Below are 22644 nucleotides of genomic sequence, written 5' to 3' on the forward strand. Positions count from 1 at the left end.
TTCCTAACAATCACCACAATTAGTTCCTTCTGCTACAGGCATACCTGCTTACAATGGAGAATTGAATAGCCTGAGATTTTCCTCTCTGCTGACCACCTCAGCTCGCTCCCCTCAGGTTTTTTTTTTCCTCCCCCCCCCCCCCCCATTTAGAGAGACAACAGAATTACAGAGTTGTTTTATTAAAAAAAAAAACTCCAATCACCCAAATTGTAGAAAGACATGTCCACCTCAGAGTAAAAGTAGAGAGCAGCTGTGCTGAAGAACATGTTTGTTTTTGTGTGTCTGCAGCCTGCCTGGTTTCGCTGTTTGTCAGATCTGCCGTTCAGCATCACTTTCGCCGCCGTGGCAGGAATAGCCCGGCAGCGCTGCATCCGCGCCATGAGTTTTGAGGGAAGAGGAAAGAGCGGGATTAATAATGCATTAGCTTTGCAGCCCCATCGCAGGGAAAATAAACAAAATAGTAAAAGTTGCGGTGAGGGCAGGCAAGTGGCGTAATAGCGAGAACGCATTAGTCCTGCAGGCACACCGAGGGGATATAAACAGGATAATAAAAGTTGGGAGCGGGAATGCATTAGTCCTGCAGTCACATCAGGGGGAAAATAAACAAGATAGTAAAAATGATTTCGGGGGGGGNNNNCGCCGCCGTGCCCGCCCGCGGAGCCGCGTCCGCCTCGGGAGCCGCCGCGGCCCGACCGACACAGCCTGGCCGGTTGGTCGGGCGGGGGCGAGACGAGGCGCTCAGCCGGCGGTCATGGGTCCCGAAGCGCTGCCGCGGCGGCGGTGGCGGCGGCTGCGGCTGAGTGACTGAGGGGAGACCCCGCCGGGGGAGGGGGCAGGCGGAGGGCGAGGCGCGTGTGGCGTGCGCGGTGTTGACGACGGTGTTTTTAACCCTTAGATGGTCTCCAGCGAGCCGCTGCTGCTGCCGGTGTCACTGGAGGGTGAGTTCTCCAGTAGCATGAAGGAGATGATCGGCGGCTGCTGCGTGTGCTCCGACGAGCGGGGCTGGGCCGAGAACCCGCTCGTCTACTGCGACGGGCACGGCTGCAATGTCGCAGTGCATCAAGGTGAGCGGGCAGGCGAGGGCAGCGCGCCCGCTCCGGCCCTCAGCCTCGCCACTTCCCTCCTGCTGCTCCCCGTCTTCTTCCCTCGGGCCTGCTGCCTTGTCCTCCCCACCCCCCGGCCGGTTTTCCCCCCTTTTTTCCCTCCCCCTCCCAGCTCCTGCTTTTTACCCATGAAGCCTGTTTCCCTGTTTCTAAGGCCACGTGCTCTCTGGTTTGACTTGCTCTGTCATCTTCTCTCCTTCCCGTCTGTCTGTCTTTTCCCTCACGTGAGACTTAGTGTATAGCGTGTTCTCCTGCATTGTGCCTGTGTGAAAGGAAGAACTCCCCTTTTCAATTTTTTACCCTTTCTCCTGCATGTTTTTTATGTCTGTGCTTCCCAGTCTGCCTCTGCTCCCTGTTAACAACCTCAGCTGCAGCGTTTCAAAGACTCTCTAAAATTGTTTACCGTCTTTGCAGAACTTGTTACTGTACTCTATTCTGGTGTTATTGCTGTATCTCTTTTTTTCCCCTCTGCCATCCCTGTTGTCCCTGCTTTTCTCAAGTTTGAAAAATGTGTTTGAGCGGCAGCCAGGAGACAAGGAGGGTTTAGGATTGGAAGAGAGGGGTGCTTAGGAAAGACTTAGCTGTCATGTGATTTCTATCGCTGCCTGCCTTTCCTTGAATGTCATTTGGCTGATGTTTCCTGGTAGATGAAGAGACTTCCTGTTGTGGTTCTGCGAGGGGAGGGTGCTGTTTGGAATGGCTGATGCTGGATTTGTTTGGTTTAGGGGAGGCTGGTTGGTTGGTTTCCAGCTCAGTTCAGGAGCTGGCATGTTCCCTCTGTGTGATTGTTTTTTTTCTGTCAGTGGGTTGACCCTTTGTGTGAGAGCAGAGGAAGAGACGATTCTGCTGCTTACATTGTAGGAAGGGAAGTCATCCTAACTTTGCCTTTATGGTAGCAGAAGTAAGGAATAAGATGGTAGTTTTTCTGTACCAACTCCTAAGCAGTCATGTGAACTCAATGACTGGCTTTTTGGCTACTTACAGGTGGTGGACAAATTGGAGGAGACAGAAAATCCTAAATCCAGTTCATTAATCTGAATGCCTGGTGCATGTGAAAATGCTACTAATGTGTGTCTCATGCTTGGTCTTAAATTGTGCTGAAGATGATGTAATATAGTAGTTGGTTGTTCCAAGTATGTGGTCCCTTGTAAGTTGACAAATAGTGAGAAATAATAGTAATTTAAGGAGATATACAAAATAATTAAGTTATTTTTGTTAACATTAGATTGAACACAGAGGGGAGCTGACAGGATCTCTGAGGTTAATCTGGTTTTGAATTGGTTTTCTGTCGTCTTAAGAGCTGAGTAATGTTAACCAGTAGGTTGACTGCTCTTGTGGGATCTTAGGATCCTGAAGAAGAACACTAACATGTGAATGCTTCTGGGTCATAGCTGAAACAGCTATTCCTTTTGCATTATCTTGGACATCTTCCTTTATATCTAGAGCCTTGCTGATATTTTCAGTGAAAGAATTGGATGATAGCAGCAGTTGGACCTGAAATAGCAGGAACTAAAGTCAGTTACAGAAAGTATTCCTAATACAGAGAGACACACTTGAGCAGGTACAAGAAAATGAACTTTTTGTTTTAAAGTCATATCCAGCCCTGAGTTGGAATCTGTCAGGAAGGACTCCAAGTACTGCTTGGTCTAAATCCAGAAGCTGTTATAGAGGTCTTAAGGAAAGAAGAGCTCCATGTTTTGATTTACTCTATCATTTTGCATTTGACATGTCTTGTGAACAAAGGTGGTAGAGGAGGCATGTCCTTTCCTCTCTGTAGTAAATGTAGTAGTCCTCGTGGTCAAAGCTGATGGTCTGTATTTGAAGTACTAACAGCAGTATAATCCATAAAGCTTTATTAACTGCTTTGGTTTTGTTATTATAATTATTCTTAGTTCAGAGGAAACTTCAATTGTGAAGTCATTGGCAAGTTGTGAAGGACAAGATCTCTTCATGTGTTTAAAGAAGCGTTGCATAGTAGTGGAATATAAACAAAACTCTGTAAATGGTGTCACGGTGTGTCAGAGCATGACTGGGTGATGGGGTCGTCTAGGCTTCAGGTGTGCTCTGTTACCCTGGCAGATATAGAAGTGCTTCCCTACAGCTTTGGTCTTTGCCCAACTCATGTTCCCTCTGGATCTACTTGCCAGCCTTGTCTCCGAGTTGCATTTTGTACTTGTTTCCTATTCTGCACTGTCACTTACTAACCTAAATGTATGATTGCACATTTAAAATCTCCCTCTTAATATCTAAAGAGAAATTCAGAGTCCCCTCCATCTGTGGTTATTATAAGTGCAACAAAAACAAGATTTTTTTTTTCTCATGTTAAAGAATTTTGTTGTACAGTAGAAAGGGCTTATCAGAATAGTTTGGCCTGTAAATACTTGAATAAAAATCTGACAGCGGATCTTAATATGACTCCATGCATGTGTATAATAGGAAATTATTTCATTGACTTTCCTTCATGGAAATGAAGGTATATTAGCCAGATGTTTTTAAATTACTATTGTATTACTATTTTTCATCTCCAAGCTATCACAAAATCAATATATTTGTATAGTGTAACTACAAGTTACTAATTTAATCTCAGCTTTCTTCATAACTTTACATTAATAATATTTTTTTCTACTTACACACTTAAACCTGATTTTTATATTTAAGTAACATATGATTGTTGAGAATTGAGTCTGATTTATCTTTAATACTTTGGGATTATCTTTGAGCAAAATATTTGGCTTTTGGTTCTTTGTTATTTGCTACACCCATACAAATAAAGAGTATACTCACAGCACTTGTATTATTTTTTCATTCCCTCTGTAGTTTTTAGGGTTGCTTGGTGTGTCCATTTCAAGCATGAGCAGCATTACCAAATTGCTACACTCTTTTTTTCAGTGGAATTTTGTAGCAAACTCTTTTATATACTGTAAAAGTATAGATGACTGTCTTGCAGATAAATCTGCCTGTCTGAAAATCTCTTTCCTAGGGGTTTATGTTGTAGCCTGGCTCAGGTTGCAACTAATCCAAGTCCTGATGCTGAGTTCAGTTTGTATTTAAAGCTCTGTGAATTTTCTGGGGTGAAAAAGCAAACTTTGCCTTTGTTCAGTTCACTATGGATTGTCTGCCTGAGACCAGTTAACGTTCTTATAAGAGTAAGAAAACTGGATAGTAAGTGTATGAATAGATGCCTTAGGAAGAGCTCAGGTTTGTTAGTTACTTTTAGTTTTCTCATTAAAAAAGACCTCATAATAGCAAGCATTCATCATTTACAGTGAAGTGTCTCACTTGTTTTGCAGGTAAATAAATAGCAAAACAGGTCATGTATGAAACATTGCTGCTTTTGAATGGTTATGTTACTTTTCAAGCAAATCTGTTCTTTTTTCATTTAACAAATCCTGCATAATTTTAAAAATCTAAGATCGTTGTACTTAATTTCTTGTAATTCTGTGATAGGATTTAATGTGCAAGTATAGATGTCAATTTGGCTTTCTTGATAATTAAAATTGTGTGAGATCAACTAATAGTAAGCTTCTTTTAGAACAGATTATTAGTATTGTAGTGCTGTTTATGTTTGCTGAAATGTTTTGTCTTGTTCAAAACAGCTTGCTATGGAATTGTTCAAGTACCCACTGGACCATGGTTTTGCAGAAAGTGTGAATCTCAGGAAAGAGCAGCCAGAGTGGTATGTGTTTTGCTTATTAAGTAATGCTAGTTGTAATCATTATGTGGATAATACTCTACCCAAGTGTTACAGTAATAACAGAAGAGAACTTTGCTTTCTGTTGTAGTTAATCTAAATGCTTTTCAGAAAGATCATTTATCTTCTTATTTTTTTTAAGTGGAAATATGTAACTGTCTCTGAAGTATTCTGACCTTGTCAGGGTGTGGGGTTTTTATTTTTTAGGTAGTGGGGATTTGTTAGTTAGTTTGCTTGTTTTAATACTTTTTTTTTTTTGTCCATTGTGTAGGTTTTGGTTAATTTTGCCAGTTTAACACTTACATAGTTAGGTACAGGAAGTAAATAAAATCTGTGTCCAGTTTTCTTTTACAGCAACCTTAGTTTGCCAGTTAAAACTGGAACACTCTCAGGAAGAAGTGTTGTTAATTTGAAAAACTAATGCTTACTTGGAGTTTGATACTTAGAATTGAAGAAATATTTTCTTTCTGCTTTTTCTAATTCTTTTGTGGTAGATATTGGGGATTCAGATAATGCTTTTTTTACCATGGTTACATGATGTTTTGTTTTGGTCAGACTTCTGGTATGTTTGTTAGATGAAACTGGATGATGTCAGGCATTTCTAGAAAAAGAGAATCCCATTTCTCCCTACTTGGCACTTCTTAGTTTGTCTTCAGCAAAAGATAAACTGAGAGAAATGAGAGTATTTAGAAAGACTAAGCTGTTCCTTTGCCTCTGAAAAGAATTTCATTGGAAGAGAAGGTGGTGCAGCATCTTAGAGCAGTGTGCAAACTGTTCCTAATGTTCATATCTAAAAACAATTGAGGAGTCAGAGACCAAATTTTCAGTTACTGTCAGTGACTATCAGTGTGTTTACACAACCTGTTTGCTGTACCTATTTCCTTTTCTAATAGAAAGTGCTATAGAAATGGTGGCAATACTTACTGGTGAATGAATTTTTGGCACAGGTCTAAAGAATCTCATTCATCTGCTTTTTCCCACTTTTTGCCACTAATGTGTTCGTAATGCCCAGGTGACTTAGTTCTTCCAAAGCAGACCTGTTGGTGGGTCTAAGAAGGGATTGATTTTTGTATCCTCTTCAAGTATTTGTCAATAGAAAATCAAAACTCTTTCTAAAGAAAGGCTGATTGTTTTCATGGGGAGACCATCAGTTGTGTGAAGTTTTAAGAGTAGCATTTTTTAGTGTTGCTGAGTTTGATATGTACAGGTTGATAGCAAAGTTAAAAATACAGAGGAGGGAGACAGCTGGTGACTAAAAGAGGATTTTTCAAGAGTACAATAGGGAATCCTTGTGGTTTGGGATGTAATTAATCCTGGCTTCTTGTGACACGAGGAGTGTAAGAGAACTGTCCAGAGTTCTATAATAAACTGCATTATGATAATTTCTTGAGCTTACCAAGAGAATAGCTTTGATAGACTACTTTGCTGTTTGAAGTGAAGAAGGAATAGTGATAACTGAATTTTCTGCCTGGTGTATTCTGTTCTTGTTTCCACCAAACAGTGTCTAGTTCAACAGGTTGATTACTGATTTTGTTTTGAAAAAAGAAATTCCATTTGTAATGTAGTGAAGGTTTAAGTGGTTCTCAGGTGAAACCGATTGCGTGTGAGGTGTAACAGCTGAAGTTTTAACAGCTGTTTGTATGTTTGTGAGTTAGAAACATGGTGGCTGTATCTGAGGTGTCTTGAAGCAGCTCTTGACATTCAGGAACTAAACTCAAGGCCTGACCTCAGTATGGAAACAGGAGCTTTACAGTAAGCAGTTTACCAGACCCAGAAGTTGTAACACACTTGCTTAGGAAAACAAACATCCTTATCATCACCGTATGAGACTAAAGCTTAGTTTTTCTCTTGGTCTTTTTGCCTGTAAACAAAACCAGAATTGAATTAACCATATTACATTGACTGTGCTTCTGCTTGCTTACTTCTAATCTTTAAAAAGACCTCTGTATTCCACTCAAGGCATGTTTTTCCATGCTGATGCTGTCTGTGTTGTGTGTTTTTGGGGTGTGTTTCTTGGTCGTTTTTCTTTTTTAAGCTTCAGTTACTGGGTAAATAAATTCATTCTGATAAGCAGCTGCAGTTAATTGCTCACACTAGAGTTAGTCTTGCTTTAACAATGAAAAGAACTGGACTAACTCAGGAACACAGTAATGCAAGTTGGTGGGTCACCAGAGGAGGACGGGTGGGTCACTGGACTAGGACAGGTGGCTTCCCATGTACTATGAAGTGTTATGCACCAGTCTGTACTGTGTTCCTTTTCTTTTGTGTGCTGTCTCTAAGCTGGTATGTGCTGGGTAGGAGCCAAGTAGTGGCTGGTTGACTTCTGTGTTTTTGTTGATCAGCTGGGAGCCAGTGTCCTGGCTGCTGAATGGTCAGTTACTAGTTGGAAAGCACTGCTCCATGCCAGACAAGTCATACTGAGTTTTGGTTCCAGCAGGGTCATGTTTTTCTCTGTGTGAGAGAAAGCGTGCCTTTTCATAAACCTGAATTGTTTGGACAATGGATATATTGAGGTGGCTGGTAATTTATTTGGCTTACTTTTTGATCATGCTTATACAGTACATAATTGAAAGTTGTAATCCCAGTACACACTTTTTACATCACTGTGTAAGTTTTTAACTATTGCTTGAAAAATCTTAAGTTTTCCCTAAGTGAGCTCATTTATCTTCACTGACTTATGGTGAGCTTGAAATTCAAGTCTCTTCAGAATGGGTGGCGACTGCTCCCAGCTTTGCCTGTGTCAGCACCTGCCTAGTGGGCCCTTTTGGTGTCTTCAGATGTTCCTGAACTTCTGAGTCAGAAAGCAGGGCAAGTACATATTGATGTAGAAAAAATAACTTTGATGTCTGTATGAGGTTGTATATATATATGGGCTGCTACATAAGGGACTTTGGGTCCTGGCTTAAGAAATTGGATGGTGCGTGTGTGTTATCTAAGGGCTGATAATTTGGATACCCAAGGAAAGACTGGGGAGCTAAGCTTAGGATTTGTAGCACAACTGTTGTTGGAAAAGACTTTTTTTATAGCCCATAATCCTGTTATGTGTCAAACATCTTCCTTGATGATCCTATGTTAAGAGTAGTTTAAATATAGTATATAGTGGGGTAAAAATAGATAATGTATTTATGGTTTACTTCCAGCTATTACTCTTTATACTCATCATGAAGCTGCAGTAATCTGTGTGATAGAGATACCAGGCAGGATTTCACCATTTGTGCAGGTAGCTTGGTCAGGCTTTTTAACTATGTGTAGGTCCTGTTCTTCTGAATCCAGCGTAATTCAGAGAGACCAGAAGATCTCTGTGCTGAACTTAAGTGTTGAGAATTCCAGGAAGTTTTGCAACCTCAAAGTGTAGCTCAGATGCTAAATGTGAGGTTGGATTGCTTGCATTGCAGGTAAATCACTATGCTGTTGATCTGTTTCACGGGAATATGAATATTTTAAGCCTGTCCTTGCATCTGGAAGAATCAGTTTGGACTTGGTACAAATTACTCTAATGTCATAACAATGGTGGTTTTTTTGCTTGGCATTTCTGTGGGGCTTTTCTTTTCTTTTTTTTTTTTTATGGGGTGGCTTATGAAGTTAAATGTAGTCATGGTCCAGAACTGAGTTAGCACATTTGTGTGACACTACATCTTGTCTAATAAGCCACCTGGATTTTAGTCCTGGGAAGTGTGCTGAGGGGGCTCTGACTCCCTGCAGAGCTAGCCACATAAGACTTGAGATGGCATCCATCTGGATCTCAGCTCAGTCTGGCATAACTGGAGTCTCTGTGCTTGCACATGTGTTTCTTGGAACTTGGTGTGGAGACAGAGAGAGACTTACTCTGTCATTGCAGAGTAAGTTTAGACCATACAGTAGTCAGTGCTTAGGGTTCAGAGCAGAAGTGCCTCTCTACTGTTTAGCCAGTTCAGGTACACTGTGTGCTCACAGTGATAGGTTCCTGCTGGTTATCCTGTGTGACCTGAGCTGTTCCTGCATCTGCTGCACAGATGATCCAGAGTCTGAACACTTGAATTTTAATTTTTTTTTAATTGTTAACATAACAAGAGTTGGAGCTATCTCCAAATTATATTTTTAGAAAATGTTTCATTACATTCATCTCTAAGTTTTTTTGTAGAGTTGCTCATAAGAATTGTTTGATGTAGCCATATTTTTACACCTCACCCCCAGCCTTTATGTAGAGTAAAATAAGCGTAGGTGCAGCATTACTTGCTTTTGGCCTAAACAGAAAGAGGCAAAGAAGGAGAAACTAGGAATTCAGCCTTTCAGTATGCAGACACGTTTGTGATCAGAGCTCTGACATCTCTGGCTCAGCAGGCTTCCTGCAGGGGAGTGGGATCTATTTATTAACACCTGTAGCTGTAAACTAGACTGAATGTTGATAAATATGGTCACAATACAGGTGAACGAAACTGTATTAACTTTATTGTAGAAGAAGAAAACTTGCTTTTTTTCATTTTGAATACTGTCCATCAATAAGGACTAATATACTGTGTAGTTTCTTTGAGATATCCCTTGAAATAATTCTTAAAGAAATGTTGAAATGAATATTTCTTTAATGTGTATCCATGTTTTTCCTTAAAGGACACTTTATGTAAGAATATTACTACAGCTACTTTAAGAGCATTGTAACAAATTACTAGAAGGACTACTTTAGTTTTGAGCACACTACAGAAAAATTGATGTGTGTGCTTTTATTTGTCTGGCTTTTATGAATGACTGTGCAGCCTAGAAGGCATTGAATATTAGTTTGTAGCTGGACATCTTGAATAAAAAGCCTGCCTAAGGATACTTAGGGAGAACATAATGTATTGGGTTTGTGTGACAAGGTTTTGTTAATAAGGGGCTACAGGAGGGATTTCTCTGAGAAGCTGTCAGAAATGTCCCGTGTCTGATGGAGCCAGTGCCTGCCCAACTCCAGGACGGACCTGCTGCTGGCCAAGGCTGAGCCAGTCAGCAACTGTGGCAGTGCCCCTGAGATAACACATTTAAGAACAGATAAAAAGCCCTGCTGAATAGAAACTGCAGCTGGAGGGAGGAGTGAGAATGTGTGAGAGAGACAACTGTGCAGATACCAAGGTCGGTGAAGAAGGAGGGGGAGGAGGTGCTCCAGGTGCTGGAGCAGTGATTCCCTTGCAGCTGGTGGTGAAGACTGTGGCAGGGCAGGCTGCCCCCCTGCAGTCCATGGAAGCCAGCCAGGGAGCAGAAACCTGCCTGCAGCCTGTGGAGGACCCCATGCTGGAACAGGTAGATGTGCCTGAAGAAGGTTTTGACCCCATGGGAAGCCCCTGCTAGAGCAGGCTCCTGGCAGGACTTATGTAGAGAGAGGCCCATGCTGGAACAGGTTTGGTGGCAGGACTTTGGACCTGTTGGGGTGCTGTACTGGAGCAGTCTTCCTATGGGACTGCTCCCCATGGAAGGGGGGACGTGCTGGAGCAGCTTATGAAGAAATGGAGCCAGTGAGAAAGGCTTATGTTGGAGAAGTTGGTAGAGGACTGTCTCCTGTGGAAGGAACCCCATGCTAGAGCTGGGGAAGAGTGAGGATTTCTACCCTGAGAAGGAAGAGGAAACAGCATGTGATGAACTTACCACAGCCCCCATTCCCTTGTGCTGTTGGGTGGGAGGAGGTATTGGAAATGGGGATTGAAGTTGAGCCTGAGAAGAAGAGAAGGGTGGGGAGAAGGTATTTTAAGATTCAGTTTTTATTTTCTCGTTATCCTACTCTGATTTGCTTGGTAAGAAGTTAATTTTTCCCCAAACTGAATTTGCTTTACCCAGGATCTCTCCTTGTGTTTATGTTAACCTAGGAGTCTTTTTTTCAATTTCTGTCCCCTGTTGGACTAAGGAGGGGAGTGACAGAGAGTGTTGGTGAGCACCTAGTAACCAGCCAGCTTCAACTCACCGTGGCGTGTCTTGCTGCCACAGATGGGGCATAAGGAAGTAAGGATAAGGAAAGTAATTGGGGAGGTAGCAGGCAAAACTTGGCTTGAACAGAATAAGAGAGAAAAGCAGAATGATTGTTGAAACTTTGTGTTGTTCTGATTGTGATGAAGGTGAAAATTCTTATTTTGAAATACTGTTGGTTGAGTGATGTGTGTTTCTTGTCCATTACATAGGTGGGTGAGTGTTTGCTTTGCATTTCATGAATCCGAGAAAGTATTTTTTCCCTGTTCACATTTTGTTGGTCTATATAGTGAATACAGATCTAAAACCTTGTTGTACTGCAACTCTAAAGGTGACAGAATTGTTTAGCATTACAGTGTCTGGTCTTCAAGGTCAGGAGTACAAAAAGTGCAGAAGGTGCTGCAGAAGTGCAGTGTAATTTCTGTGTACTTCTCTGACATATAAAAGTGGGAGTATTAATGCCACTTCAGATTGTGTTTTCCTTCATGCTTTTTTTCCCTTCGTTTTCTTTTTTGGTGTGCTGAATTTTTCCCTGCTTGTATGCATACTTGTTACTTGGTTTGTAAATACACAGATGAGTTCATAAACTTATTCTGAAGCACTTTCTCACAGCAGAGAAAAGGTCTGCTACTTTTTCTTTTGATTAGCTGCAGTTTACTGAAATGTACATGTAATTTGTGCAGTAGCTTATAATTACTTTATGCAAATCATGATTACATAGAGTATTCAGGCTTTAAAACAGTGTTACATCACTCAAGTACTACTTGATCAAAATTTTTTTAGCACAGATGTCAATATAACAGGTACTTCAGTAAATAGTCTAAAGGTTCTTTGGCAAAATTACCAAAGCGAGGCTAGAACAAAACATTTTCTGTTACAGGAATTGCATAATCTTTATGTGGAAATGTTTTATGACTGTTTGTTTTATTGTATTCACTGGTAGAAGTCGTCTCTAAAGTAAGCAAGGAGTTCCTGAACTTGTGGGAAGCCTTGCTTAGAATTGATACTAACATTTTATAGCTAGGAATTTTTAGGATGAAGCTGTGATATTGCAGAAGAACACTGAAATGAACCGTTGCATATTGTATTTTCTTCATGTAGATTTAATTGGGTCAGTTGCATACTTTCAGACTGATAAAAAAAATCTGATGTTTAGTTTGGCATGCAGCCAGATGTGACAGGCATTTCTCATAGACTTCTGATGCTTTATCTTGAAGATCAGTGTGTGAATATAAAACTTTATGTATGTTTATAATTTGGATTTGTGCAACATCTAGCAGGGCTTACTAGTCTTAAGTATATGGTAGGAGATTTATGGTTTTGGACTTCCAAAGTTGGAGTAGCCAGGTCATGACACACCTTGTATGTCATCAGTATGTTACATTGTACTGTACATTATCTCACTTCCATACACTGAGTGAAAGTATGACTAAGTATGACCTGTAGTACTTACTGAGTGGATGGTCTTTAAGAATGCTGATTTGCATGTTGAGTGCTTCTAATCTTCTTGTCATATTCTACAGATTTATTATCAGTAGTAGTAGTTTTTGACAGAGTTAGCTGAATCTGCATATATTTTTATATGATGCCTAGATAAAAAGAGCTAGGTTGATTTAATTTATCCAGGTATAAACCCCAAAATGCTTCAGGTAGTCAGTCTGTTTTTCTTTTACCTGTCAACTGTCTGCTTAAAAAAAAAGTTCTTTCCTTCTCCTGGGACAGATGACTGAATTGAGATGGGGCAGAGATTTGGCAAATTTGTCAGCATCAAGAAATCGTTATTTGAAGATGAAGATGACTTAATTTCTTAAGTTGTCAAGTTGCAGAACATAGCACTTTGGAAGTGAAGTGCTGACAGCATGCATTCGTTTGCTCTATTAGTGATGTCAGCCAGTTAGGGATTCTTGGATGTGGCAGAAGATACTTTGATTCCTGTTGGTTCTTCCTTGTGGTTTATGAATACTGGAGTCTGGTGTGAATCGTAGTGAAACATTGCAACTTTAATTAGTCTCTTTTTGGATATTTGAAAAATTGTGTAGTTAGCTCCTTGCTGACTTCTGCTTCAAATCCTGGCATGGTTGTAAGCTATCATTTATGGAGTAATTTAGATCAAAATAGTGTAGGTGGGTATTTGTGGGTTTATAAGGTTTCTGTAGGGTTTATAAGGTCTGTAGATACTGTAGGTTGAGAATATTGATAAGGTATATTGCTATCCCACTGTACATTGCTATCCCACTGTAGTTTAGAAACTGATAAAGAAGTGTGGATTTGGTTTAGTAGATAGAAGTCTTCTTTGGCTGGGCCATGTGTTCCTTAAGCAGCTCATTCTTTTTGCTGTATTGAGCAGGGGAAAAATGAACTTCTGACTCTGGCAAGTATTACAAAGCATGGATGTTAAAATAGAAAGAAACTCTAAAGGGAATTTTTATAGTACTTAATTGGTTTTAAAGAAAAAGCAGAAAAGAAATGATCAGCAAAATACCAGAGTAAAAACATGAATAGATAGCCTAAGTTTGGAGTTGAAGTTCAGTAATTTTCAGCAGCTGCTGGAAATGCTTGTGAGTTTTACTGGACTTTCTGGAGCCTTCAAGGGCTGAGATGTTGATCTTCCCTGGTTAGTCTTTGTACGTTGGCAGTAGTGATCTTGCTTCATTGAAGATGGCTTGAAGGTGGGAATAGAAACATGAGATGTCTCTGCTGAGAGTGCGGGTGAGCTGTTGCCAGCAGATGTAGATGTGGTCAGTCTGGTGCATCTCTTGTTGCTGGGTCTGTTCTTGTGCTGACTGCCTGTAAATTTGCACTTATTGATGGAATTCGTGTGAAGATCTAAATTTCCAGATGAAGTGTCTTGGCAACAGTGTATGGTTTGCACTACTCTGCAAGTTGTCTGCAGGTTTTTATTCTTGTTGTCTAGTCTTGTGAAAAGCTGTTCTTTTGTAGGCTTTAAGATACTTGTTTTTCTGTAGATAGCTGAATTTGAGTTAGGTTTTCTATTAACTATAATCTAGTTGTCTGTGGTTCTCAATTTCAATTAGCACACTTTCACTGAAGTCTTTAGAATATGGTGTCTTGTTATAGGCAGAGCTGTGTTAACATTGGTTGTTCAGTACCATATTTTTCTGAATCTAACACAAATTACCCCAGATTTTTCCAGGTTTGTTGGGGGAAAAGAGAATTTTTCCTATCTTCAGTGTTTTCATTCCAATATACATGTCTTATATTTTTCCTTTAATTTTTTTTCCGATTGAAGAAAACACTAGGGTAAGAGGAACATGGAAAGTATAAAAGGAAATTAGAAAATATAGGATTCTTTCCCCTGGAGGAAATGAAATACTAATTTCAGATCCTTTAGAGGAGAAGTAAAATAAATAACAAGAACATTTTGAGCTTAGAAGATAATTTTTCATTGAAAGAATTGAATGAACTTCAGATAGTTATGTATAGGTTAGATGACATGTGTACAGCATTGGCATAACTGAACTCTAGATGTGATTTTTCATAAACTTTGTGTTCAGAGCGGTTTTCTAAATAGTCTTTTTTCTCAGAATATTTACATTTTTGACAGCAATATTATTTGCTTTAACTAAAATAACTAGCCATACAAAGATCTTTACCCTTCTAAACCAGTTTTAAAATCCATATTAAGATATTATTAGGGTATTATTATTATTATTAAGGTATTATTTGAAGTAGTAGTATTTAAGACTACCTAACATATTTGAAGTCTGTAGGATTGGGAAAGATCCTCTTTACATATAATGAAGAATATTATGGGTGACTTCTACAGGTATCTTTTTTTCTGGTGACACCCAAGAGTGAGACAAAGTGTTACGGAATACTGGTGAAGGCTGGTGAAGCTGTACCACAGATCTTGGGATATGATATCTGGACACAGTCAGTTGTGCTGCAATCCTTTGCAGCTACTGATAAGTGGGAATCTGGGCTGCTAAGAGCATCATGGGCTGCCAGTTGGAAAGCCATGGATTAGAAACTAACCTTCTGATCAGCTGCTTTGCTTACCTTTGTAAATCTGGCCATGTGCTTTGGGAAAGTGTGTTGAGTTAGTGCATTTTGTTATGCACAGAAATACCTAGTAGCATGGTGTGCTGTGAAGTAGATGTAATTGAAAGCAAATTCAGAAGTGAAGCAATAAAAGGCTTGGCAATTGATTCTTTCCTCCTAGGTTAATTTAAAAAAAGTCATAAGAATTTGAAGGATTCCTAGAATCATCTAATGGTTAAGGTTGGAAAAAATTCCTGTGATCATTGAATGCAGCTGTTAACTCAGCACTGCTGTGTTCACCACTAAACTGTGTCTCTAAGTGCCACAGCCTTTCACCCATCCACTAAGTGGGTCACTTTGTCACAAAAGGAGATCAGGTTGGTTAATCAGGTTAATCCAGCCTGTGCTGGCTGGACCTGATTTCCCTGGTTGTTCAGCATATGCTCTGAGATGGCACTCAGGGTGATATGCTTCATGACCTCCCCAGCAGTGAGGTCAGGATGATAGTCCTGCAATTCCCTGGATCTTCCTTTCAGCCTTTCTTGTACATAGGTGTTTCAGTTGCTAATCTCCAGTCAACTGAGACCTCCCTGGTTAGCCAGGGCTGCTGGTAATGTGTGAAAGTGAGTTAGCAAGCTCTTCTACCAGCTCCCTAAGTACCCTCGGGTGGATCCCTGCCAGCCCCATAGACTTGTGGCTGTCTCAGTGGCATGGCAGGCAGGTCACTAACACTTTTCCTCCTGGATCGTGGGGACTCCATTCTGCTGTCTGCTTTTGTCTTCTAGCTCATGTTTTCACTAAAATTGCAACAACAAGTGGATTTAACCATTCTTCTGTTTTTTTAATGATCAACAGGAGCAGCAGAATAAAGTGTTTTGTCTGATAACTTGTAACTCCTGTTTGATGAAAAAAATTGGCAGAGGTTGAGTGTTGGGTTTCAAGAACTGTTATGCTGATTGTAGTAACTTGCTATTTTTGTCATTTGTGGCTTCATGGATCATGCATTGCAATCTCACGGAGTTGTTTCTTTCAGTTAAGTACTGTTGGGGTTTGGGGCTTTGGTTTTTTTCCTCCTGTTGTCAAGCAGTGTGAAACAGTAATTCTGTGATCAAAATGTACTTTGGAGAATAAAAATGGTTCTGGAAGTTTGTCGTGCTGGGTGTATGCACCTTGACAGGGAATTTAAGCTTCCAAATGCAGCATTTTGCTTATATGGCTGATGCCTGTTGAAAATCTTGAAACACATGAATGTTAGAAAAATATCAAAACAGAATTGGGCAGAAAATCTGCCTTTATTACTACCAACACAAAATTAGTCTGTTTCGAGTGTATGCTTTCCTTCCTTCCATCCTTTTTAAAGTAAGGCCTTCGGTTGGACTTCCACTCTGATTTGTAGCCAGTGTAGATAATGCCACCTCTCAGATAAGGTAGTTATATCCTTTATATCCTTTCCTGACCACCTGTCTGTGTTCCTGTTACATTTGTTATCTGACATTGGTCGTGTAGCCTTATGGAGAGGTGGCTCAAAGTGATCTAACTGAAAAATAATTATTTTTAGGTTGCTGGCTAGGATTTCCATATAGTCAATTGAATGCTTTTCCCAGAGCAAGCAAGACAGTAGAAAGGACACAGCAGGGGACAGTCAGTGATCTTCTTCTGGCAGCACAGTGCAATTATGCTACCTTAAAGTGAGCCTGTAGTAAAGTCAGCTGGAACTGCAGCTTGGTGTCTTGGCTAGCTTTAAGGAACTGTGGTCTGTTTAATCTGCTGTAGATCTTGTGTTATTTGGGTTAACAGGTCACATTGAAAGAAACGTTTTATTGCCTCATTGCAATGCTGGGAATTCAGTCCTGCAGGATTTTACTTGGTTGACAGTCATTATTCAGGTGAATGGTTCCAATGGCCTAGCTTGGGCCACAATTCAGTAAATTATGTGCACAAGAATTCTTTGACCTTTGTTTTCTTATAACAAGAGACAGCATATAATGGGTGTCTGCAGATGATGCTTTATGAATGTGCTCCAAATTCTCAGAACCCTGAGGGAAGAACAATGTTATATTCCTATTACTATTTTTCTTCTCTCCTGCATGTATAGTCTTGTCCCTGTCTCTCTTTATCTTCCCTATTTACCATTGCCTTTTTCTGTTTCCCTTAAGTTCAACATGAATAAGGTAGTCTCTTAGATTGCATCAGTTGTCTTTCCAGTTGAAAAATTGGTAGAGCTAGGTTTACCAAAAAGACTTGAAAAATGATATTTGTGTAGTGTTACCTAGTGCTGGTTAAGGTAGCTCTTAGTCCTGGTTAAAATGGAAAGGCATATTTATCTAGAATAGAGGAAGAACACTTTATACCACAATGCAGTGGAGCCAAGCTGGACTGTAACTGATTCACTATGGGAAGCTGGAATTATTTAGCTCCTTGTTTTAATTTGGTCTTCTATTCTTGCAACTTGGTATCTTTCGTGGGCACTTCTGTTTTTTGTTTTTTAAAAAAAATTTTTACAAGATTATTTCAGTTACTTATTTCCTCTTGGTTATATTTCCTTTTTTAATAATGTTGAGGGGATAAAAATTTTTTTTTCTTTTTCTGCATGGATCTTGAATGCTTCTGATTTTAGTTCTCTGCTGGGTGATGTTTTAAAGACTGGACTCCTCAGGAGGTGGTGGGTTTTTCATCCGACCCAGGCAATCTCAGTTTGCCTGAATGCTAAAGGTATAGGATCAGTCTTTGCTTACTTAATTAAGTTGCTGTTTATGTAGCTCAGAAGTGAGTTGTGACAGTCACGCTGTCAGACTCTTCCAGCTTCACAGCTCTGAGATTGGTTTCACTTTAGTCCTCTACAGGAGACCTCATAGTCTAAAGCCATTCCTGCTGAGAGTTCACCCCAATTCTGCATGGACAGAAGCTAGATCCATGAACTTAGTCTCTTCTACTGAAGAGCTGCAAAAATGAGATGTCCTTACATTCTCTAAGGACAGGAAGGAAAAGGATGATGTCATTTTCTGCAACTTCATTGTGTTCCTTCAGCCGGTATTTGTCTCCTCACTCTCTTCAGATCTGATTCAGCTGCCTGTACCTACAGCACCACATGTGCTGCTGCACCTCCCTGTGTTGGACTAGTGCCCTTTAGCACACCAGAGGACGTGGTTGTTCTCTGGGGTCACAGTCAGCCTCTGTAGTGTTCACATTTGTGCTGCTTAAGCTGATGACGTTTATCTGAATTGTTGATCAGTCATTGCAGCTTCCCCTATTTGTGCTATTGTGTGGTTTCTTGTAGGTGTTGTATCTGCCCCTGCTACCTACTCCCTCTGCCCTGCACAGCTGGTTTAGAAGTTCCCCACAGTGTTTCTGAATTCTCAGCAATAAGTCTGTGTCAGAAATCTTTGCCAGAGATAAGACTTAAAACACACAAGTGGAGAAAAGAGCCGTCTCATGGTCCGTGTGCTCAAATATTAGAGACCATCTGTATGGATCATCACATTATTCCATATATTGTTTTGCATCATCAAAATGCATGATAAAAGGATCAAAATATTATTTCATCCATTTTAGAACTAGTAATAAAGTGTTAGTTTAAAGAAAAAAAAATCTCTGCTAGATACTTGTCTCAAGGCATGAAATTCACTGTTCCCACCTGGCAAAGCTCCTGGTTTTACTGCATGGTGGGTATTGAAACTTGGCAGAGCAGAAATGGGTGACAGAAGCTGAGAGTGTGGAGGCTGGGAAGGAGTTAGGTTCCTAATGTAAGAAAAGGGAGTAGAAGGGCTCAGGGTAGCTATCTGCTCTGTTAGTTTACTAGGGTGCTACTGTACTGCAGATTGTAGCCAGTTTTTGTGGCACCAGAAGAGCTCTGTGTCATCAAAGTGCAAGTATCCCTGCACCATGAGAGATGAGTGCAATTCTGCACTCTAGTTTTCTTCCACTGTCAAAACTTCCACCTCCACTTCAGTTTTCTGTCTTGCATTTTCTCTGGTTGCAGCCAGGACTGCAGAGAATTAAGGAGGGACTTGAGTCCTTGTAGACAAGGACAAATAAATCAGGTGAAGCTGATGAGACTGAATGGAGCACGCTTAAGTCTTCTGCATAAAGAACTGGCTCAAGTCATTGCATCCTAGTGTCCTGTGATCATTTTGATTTATTTTGTGGTAAAGTATGCACAAGAAGCTGGCTAATTCTTTAATTACTGGTGCTGCAGTGCTGTGGCTCCCTTCCTTCACTTTTGCTGATGCAACTGTTTGTGAAATTGTACTTAAATTGCATCACCGATATGACCTGAATTAAAAATGTTAAAAAGTTTATTTCATTCTATTTCACTGATCTGTTCTGAGGGGCAGCCCAACAGATCGTTGTGTCAGTCGCTGAGGGAGTGGTGGAGGGAGAAGTTAATGAGGGGGAGGTGAAGGGAAGAAGAGAACCTCCTAAACTGGTTTTGCCACTAGTGAAAATGTATGTCAGACTTCTGTAGGCTTGCAGAGGTGGGGCATCAGTAGCTGAGGGAGTGGTGGAGGGAGAAATTAATGAAATTAATGAGGGGGAGGTGAAGGGAAGAAGAGAACCTCCTAAACTGGTTTTGCCACTAGTGAAAATGTATGTCAGACTTCTGTAGGCTTGCAGAGGTGGGGGAAGGTAGAAGCTGTTAGCAGCTTCTCTTCTCGCAGTTACATCATCTCATCTCATTGGCTTTAAGCTGCCAGCTTGCAACTTTAGGGTGGGAGCCAACTTTATTGCACTGTGACTATCAATACATACCAGGCTTCTTTCTTTAGGAATCTGGTTCAGTGTATGAGAAATGCTCTGAAATGAAACTGTTGCTACTGTGTGTCTCTCAGCACTTTAGTATTTAATATTTGGAGAGCTTAAGTGTTAAGATACAACTCACAAATACACTGACTATGTAAGATTTTGTTTAAAATGAACTGATTTTATTTTAGTGTCTTGACTAAAAAAAAAAAAAAAGGCAAGTCTGCAGGGAACCTGTAGAATGATTAAGATATTTTCAGCCACTTTTGTATCTAAATTTCTCCATAGACTTAATGTGGACTTTCAATAAATTACTGAAAATTTTTGTGAGTGTGTGAGAGAGATGAGTGAAGCAAAAGTCAAAAGGCTACAATCCTAAAGATTCTTCTTTCTGTGTGCAGCTCTCTATACCAGTGCACTGAGAAAAAAAAAGGTTTTTTTATATTTTACCCTCCACGAAAGCCTCTTTGCTGCTAATACAAATTTTTTTTGCAGGTTAAGAAAGATAGTATTACAAATTTCTTACATGTTAAGATAGTCCTCGAGATGTACTTTAGCTATATGAATTTCAGGAATGGAATTTCTAGTTCCTCAAATAAGTTTGCACAATCTGTTTCTGAGGCAATTCTAGCATCATAGGCTCCTTTATCTGCTGTCTTGTCAGTTAGTGGTAATGGAGAATAGCTCTGTTCAGGGAACAGCAAGAACAGCTGTCCCACTCTGCTTGAGGGATATGGTGTTAAGTTTGCATCTGATGACCTTGATTTGCTTAAGAAGATTATTAGGTTTCTATGCTTTGAGTTGTCCCTAATCTGGAAATATATAAAGGTTGTAATATGGTGATTCCTAGGTATAGGATCCCCTAGTGGTGTTCCTGTGCTTGTAATGTGGAGCACTTAAAGTGGAATGTGTGTCAAAACTAGTAATATCTGTCATCTCTGGTTTGGAATTGCTTTGCCTGCTCTAGGACACTTAGAGGAAAACATGATATTAGGAAATTGATAGGATGCAGTGATAGCAGAAAAACTGTTCTGTTGTGATCCTGGTGTATGTTACATCAAGAAGAATATTACATCATAGATGACTTCAACCCAGGACTGGAAGGGACACTAACCAAGTTTGCAGCTGATACAAAACTGGCAGGAGCTGTTGAATCCCTTGAAGGCAAGGAGGCCATACAGAGAGAACGTAATAAATTAGAGGACTGGGCAATCACCAACAGTATCAAGTTTAAGAAAGGCAAATGCCAGACTCTGCACCTGGGATGGGGCAGCCCTGGATGTACAGACAGACTGGGGAATGAGAGGCTTCAGAGCCAGCCCTGTGGAAGGGGACCTGGGGGTCCTGTTCTTCACCCTGAGTGTGGTTGCGCACTTAATAGGCTCCCCAGAGAAGTGGTCACAGCTCCAAGAGTGCTGACAGAGTTCCAGAAGCATTAGGACAATACTCTTGGGCACCTTGGGATAATTCTTGGGGTGGTGATGTGCAGGGTTAAGAGTTGGGCCTTGATGAACCTTGTGGTTCCCTTGCAACTCAGCTTATTCTGTCATTTTGTGATCAAACTGCTTATTTCCAGACATGTGGTTTTGCTACAGTTGTCAACTTCTGACCTTGTTTTTCTGAGACAGAAAGTGAGGTTGGTTTGTTGTCTCTCAGGATAAGTGGGAGTCAGCAGAGACTTTGTAGCCAGCCATAGTTAGGTGTGCCTGTGCTGATCATATCCGCAGCACTTCTTTGTGATTGACCATCTTGGTCAGTACAGAGAGGCTAGGACAGGGAAATACAGTAGGGAATTCTGGACTGTGTCCAAGCTTCTTGGCATTTAAGTCCACCCCATGCTGTAGTTTTTGGGGGCTTGTCTCCAGAATTCCAGGGTGTGAAACCCAGGAAAAACATCTTGGAGGTAGAACTGCAAGTAGCTTTAATGTGTGTCATAGTTTGAGGATCTGGAGGAGAAAGCTTTATTTTTCACAAAATAATATTAATATTCAAGTAAAGGTTAAGGGAAAACACACCCATTCACTTCTAAAGAATGGTTGCTTCCTTAATATCAGATAACCGTTTTAATGTGTGTGGTTTCTTTTTCAATGCTTCTGTGATCATTCCATTTTTTTATTTTACTTTTGCTTTTTTTCCTAGAGATGTGAATTATGCCCTCATAAGGATGGTGCTTTAAAGAGAACAGATAATGGGGGTAAGTTTTATTCTTGCTTTTTGTGAACTCTCTTATTTTGTATGAGGGAAATAAATCTGTGGAAAAAAATTATAGGGATCCTAAACATAAAAGAAAACACTGACTGCTTTGGAAAGAGATAACTATTTTAGAGTAACCTTTATTTGTCCACTTCAGGTTCAATTTACTTTGAGGACATCTATCATTATTCTTGGTTTCATTTTTAGGAAAAAAGTTACAATAGAAAAACTGCATTTTAACATAAGATTGAATGGGTAAAATGGATGAATTTTATGTGTATTTAGTTGGAGCCTGAGCATTTATAGAAAGCTGTTGAAAGTGCACCATTCATGGAGGAAAGTGGGATTTTTATGTCTATAGCCCAGACTGAATGCACCAGTGCATTTTCAAAGGTTGACTCTTTCATGCCTGATTTACTAATAGGTTCTGTAACAAAGAAGTTAGAGCTGGAAAGTTGCAGTAGTGATTACCTCTCCTTTGCATCTTTCTAATTTCACTGTTCAGGTTATCATCAGTTCTGCTCCTGCTGAGTAGAACTGCTAGAGAAAGTCTCCACTGAATATCCTGGCTTGATTATGTTTATACTAATAGCTGGGTGATATGAGTGTAAAATTTCAATTAACTTTTGAATCACTTTTGGAATGCTGCCTTCTCTCTCTAGTAGGTACTTCTAAATTCCCATCCATCATCTGTCTGTAAATAGCCTAGTCATTTTGATACTGAGCCCTTTCTCTTGTGAGAGGAGAAAGTATGATCTGTATTCTGGAATTCACTTGGACAGTCTATGTAAATTGTATTCTGCACATTCTATGCTGTGCACATGATACTCTAGATAATTTATATCTTAGCTTAGTGTTGATGCAGCTTTGCTATTTCTGTTGCAGTTGAGTTGCAGGAACATGGGGCCTGCTCATGTTTGTGCTGATCTGTGTACCTTTGACTGCTCTGTTCACATATATGTATCTATGCTCTAGGTTTACCATTTTAGTGTCAACTGACTCAAACAC

The 22644-nt window shown here is 40.2% G+C and overlaps 1 protein-coding gene across 6 annotated transcripts in view; it reads left to right on the forward strand.

Moving 5' to 3' along the window:
• Positions 1-643: 643 nt before the first annotated feature.
• The window catches only part of MLLT10 (MLLT10 histone lysine methyltransferase DOT1L cofactor), a 121950-nt gene continuing 99949 nt past the window's right edge, over positions 644-22644 (forward strand). For 3 of the 6 annotated variants that reach the window (XM_039704702.1, XM_039704713.1, XM_039704709.1), the window contains exons 1-3: positions 644-1064; positions 4700-4779; positions 21583-21637. In XM_039704702.1, coding sequence (XP_039560636.1) covers positions 896-1064; positions 4700-4779; positions 21583-21637 — 304 coding nt within the window. In that variant the 5' untranslated portion in view covers positions 644-895. Of the gene's footprint in view, positions 1065-4699; positions 4780-21582; positions 21638-22644 lie in introns of those variants that run through there. The other 3 variants (XM_039704684.1, XM_039704692.1, XM_039704722.1) reach the window with 3 other exon arrangements.

This window comes from Passer montanus, unplaced genomic scaffold, assembly GCF_014805655.1.
Source record: "Passer montanus isolate IOZ18808 unplaced genomic scaffold, ASM1480565v1 scaffold10, whole genome shotgun sequence".
In the NCBI taxonomy this organism is placed as follows: domain Eukaryota; kingdom Metazoa; phylum Chordata; class Aves; order Passeriformes; family Passeridae; genus Passer; species Passer montanus.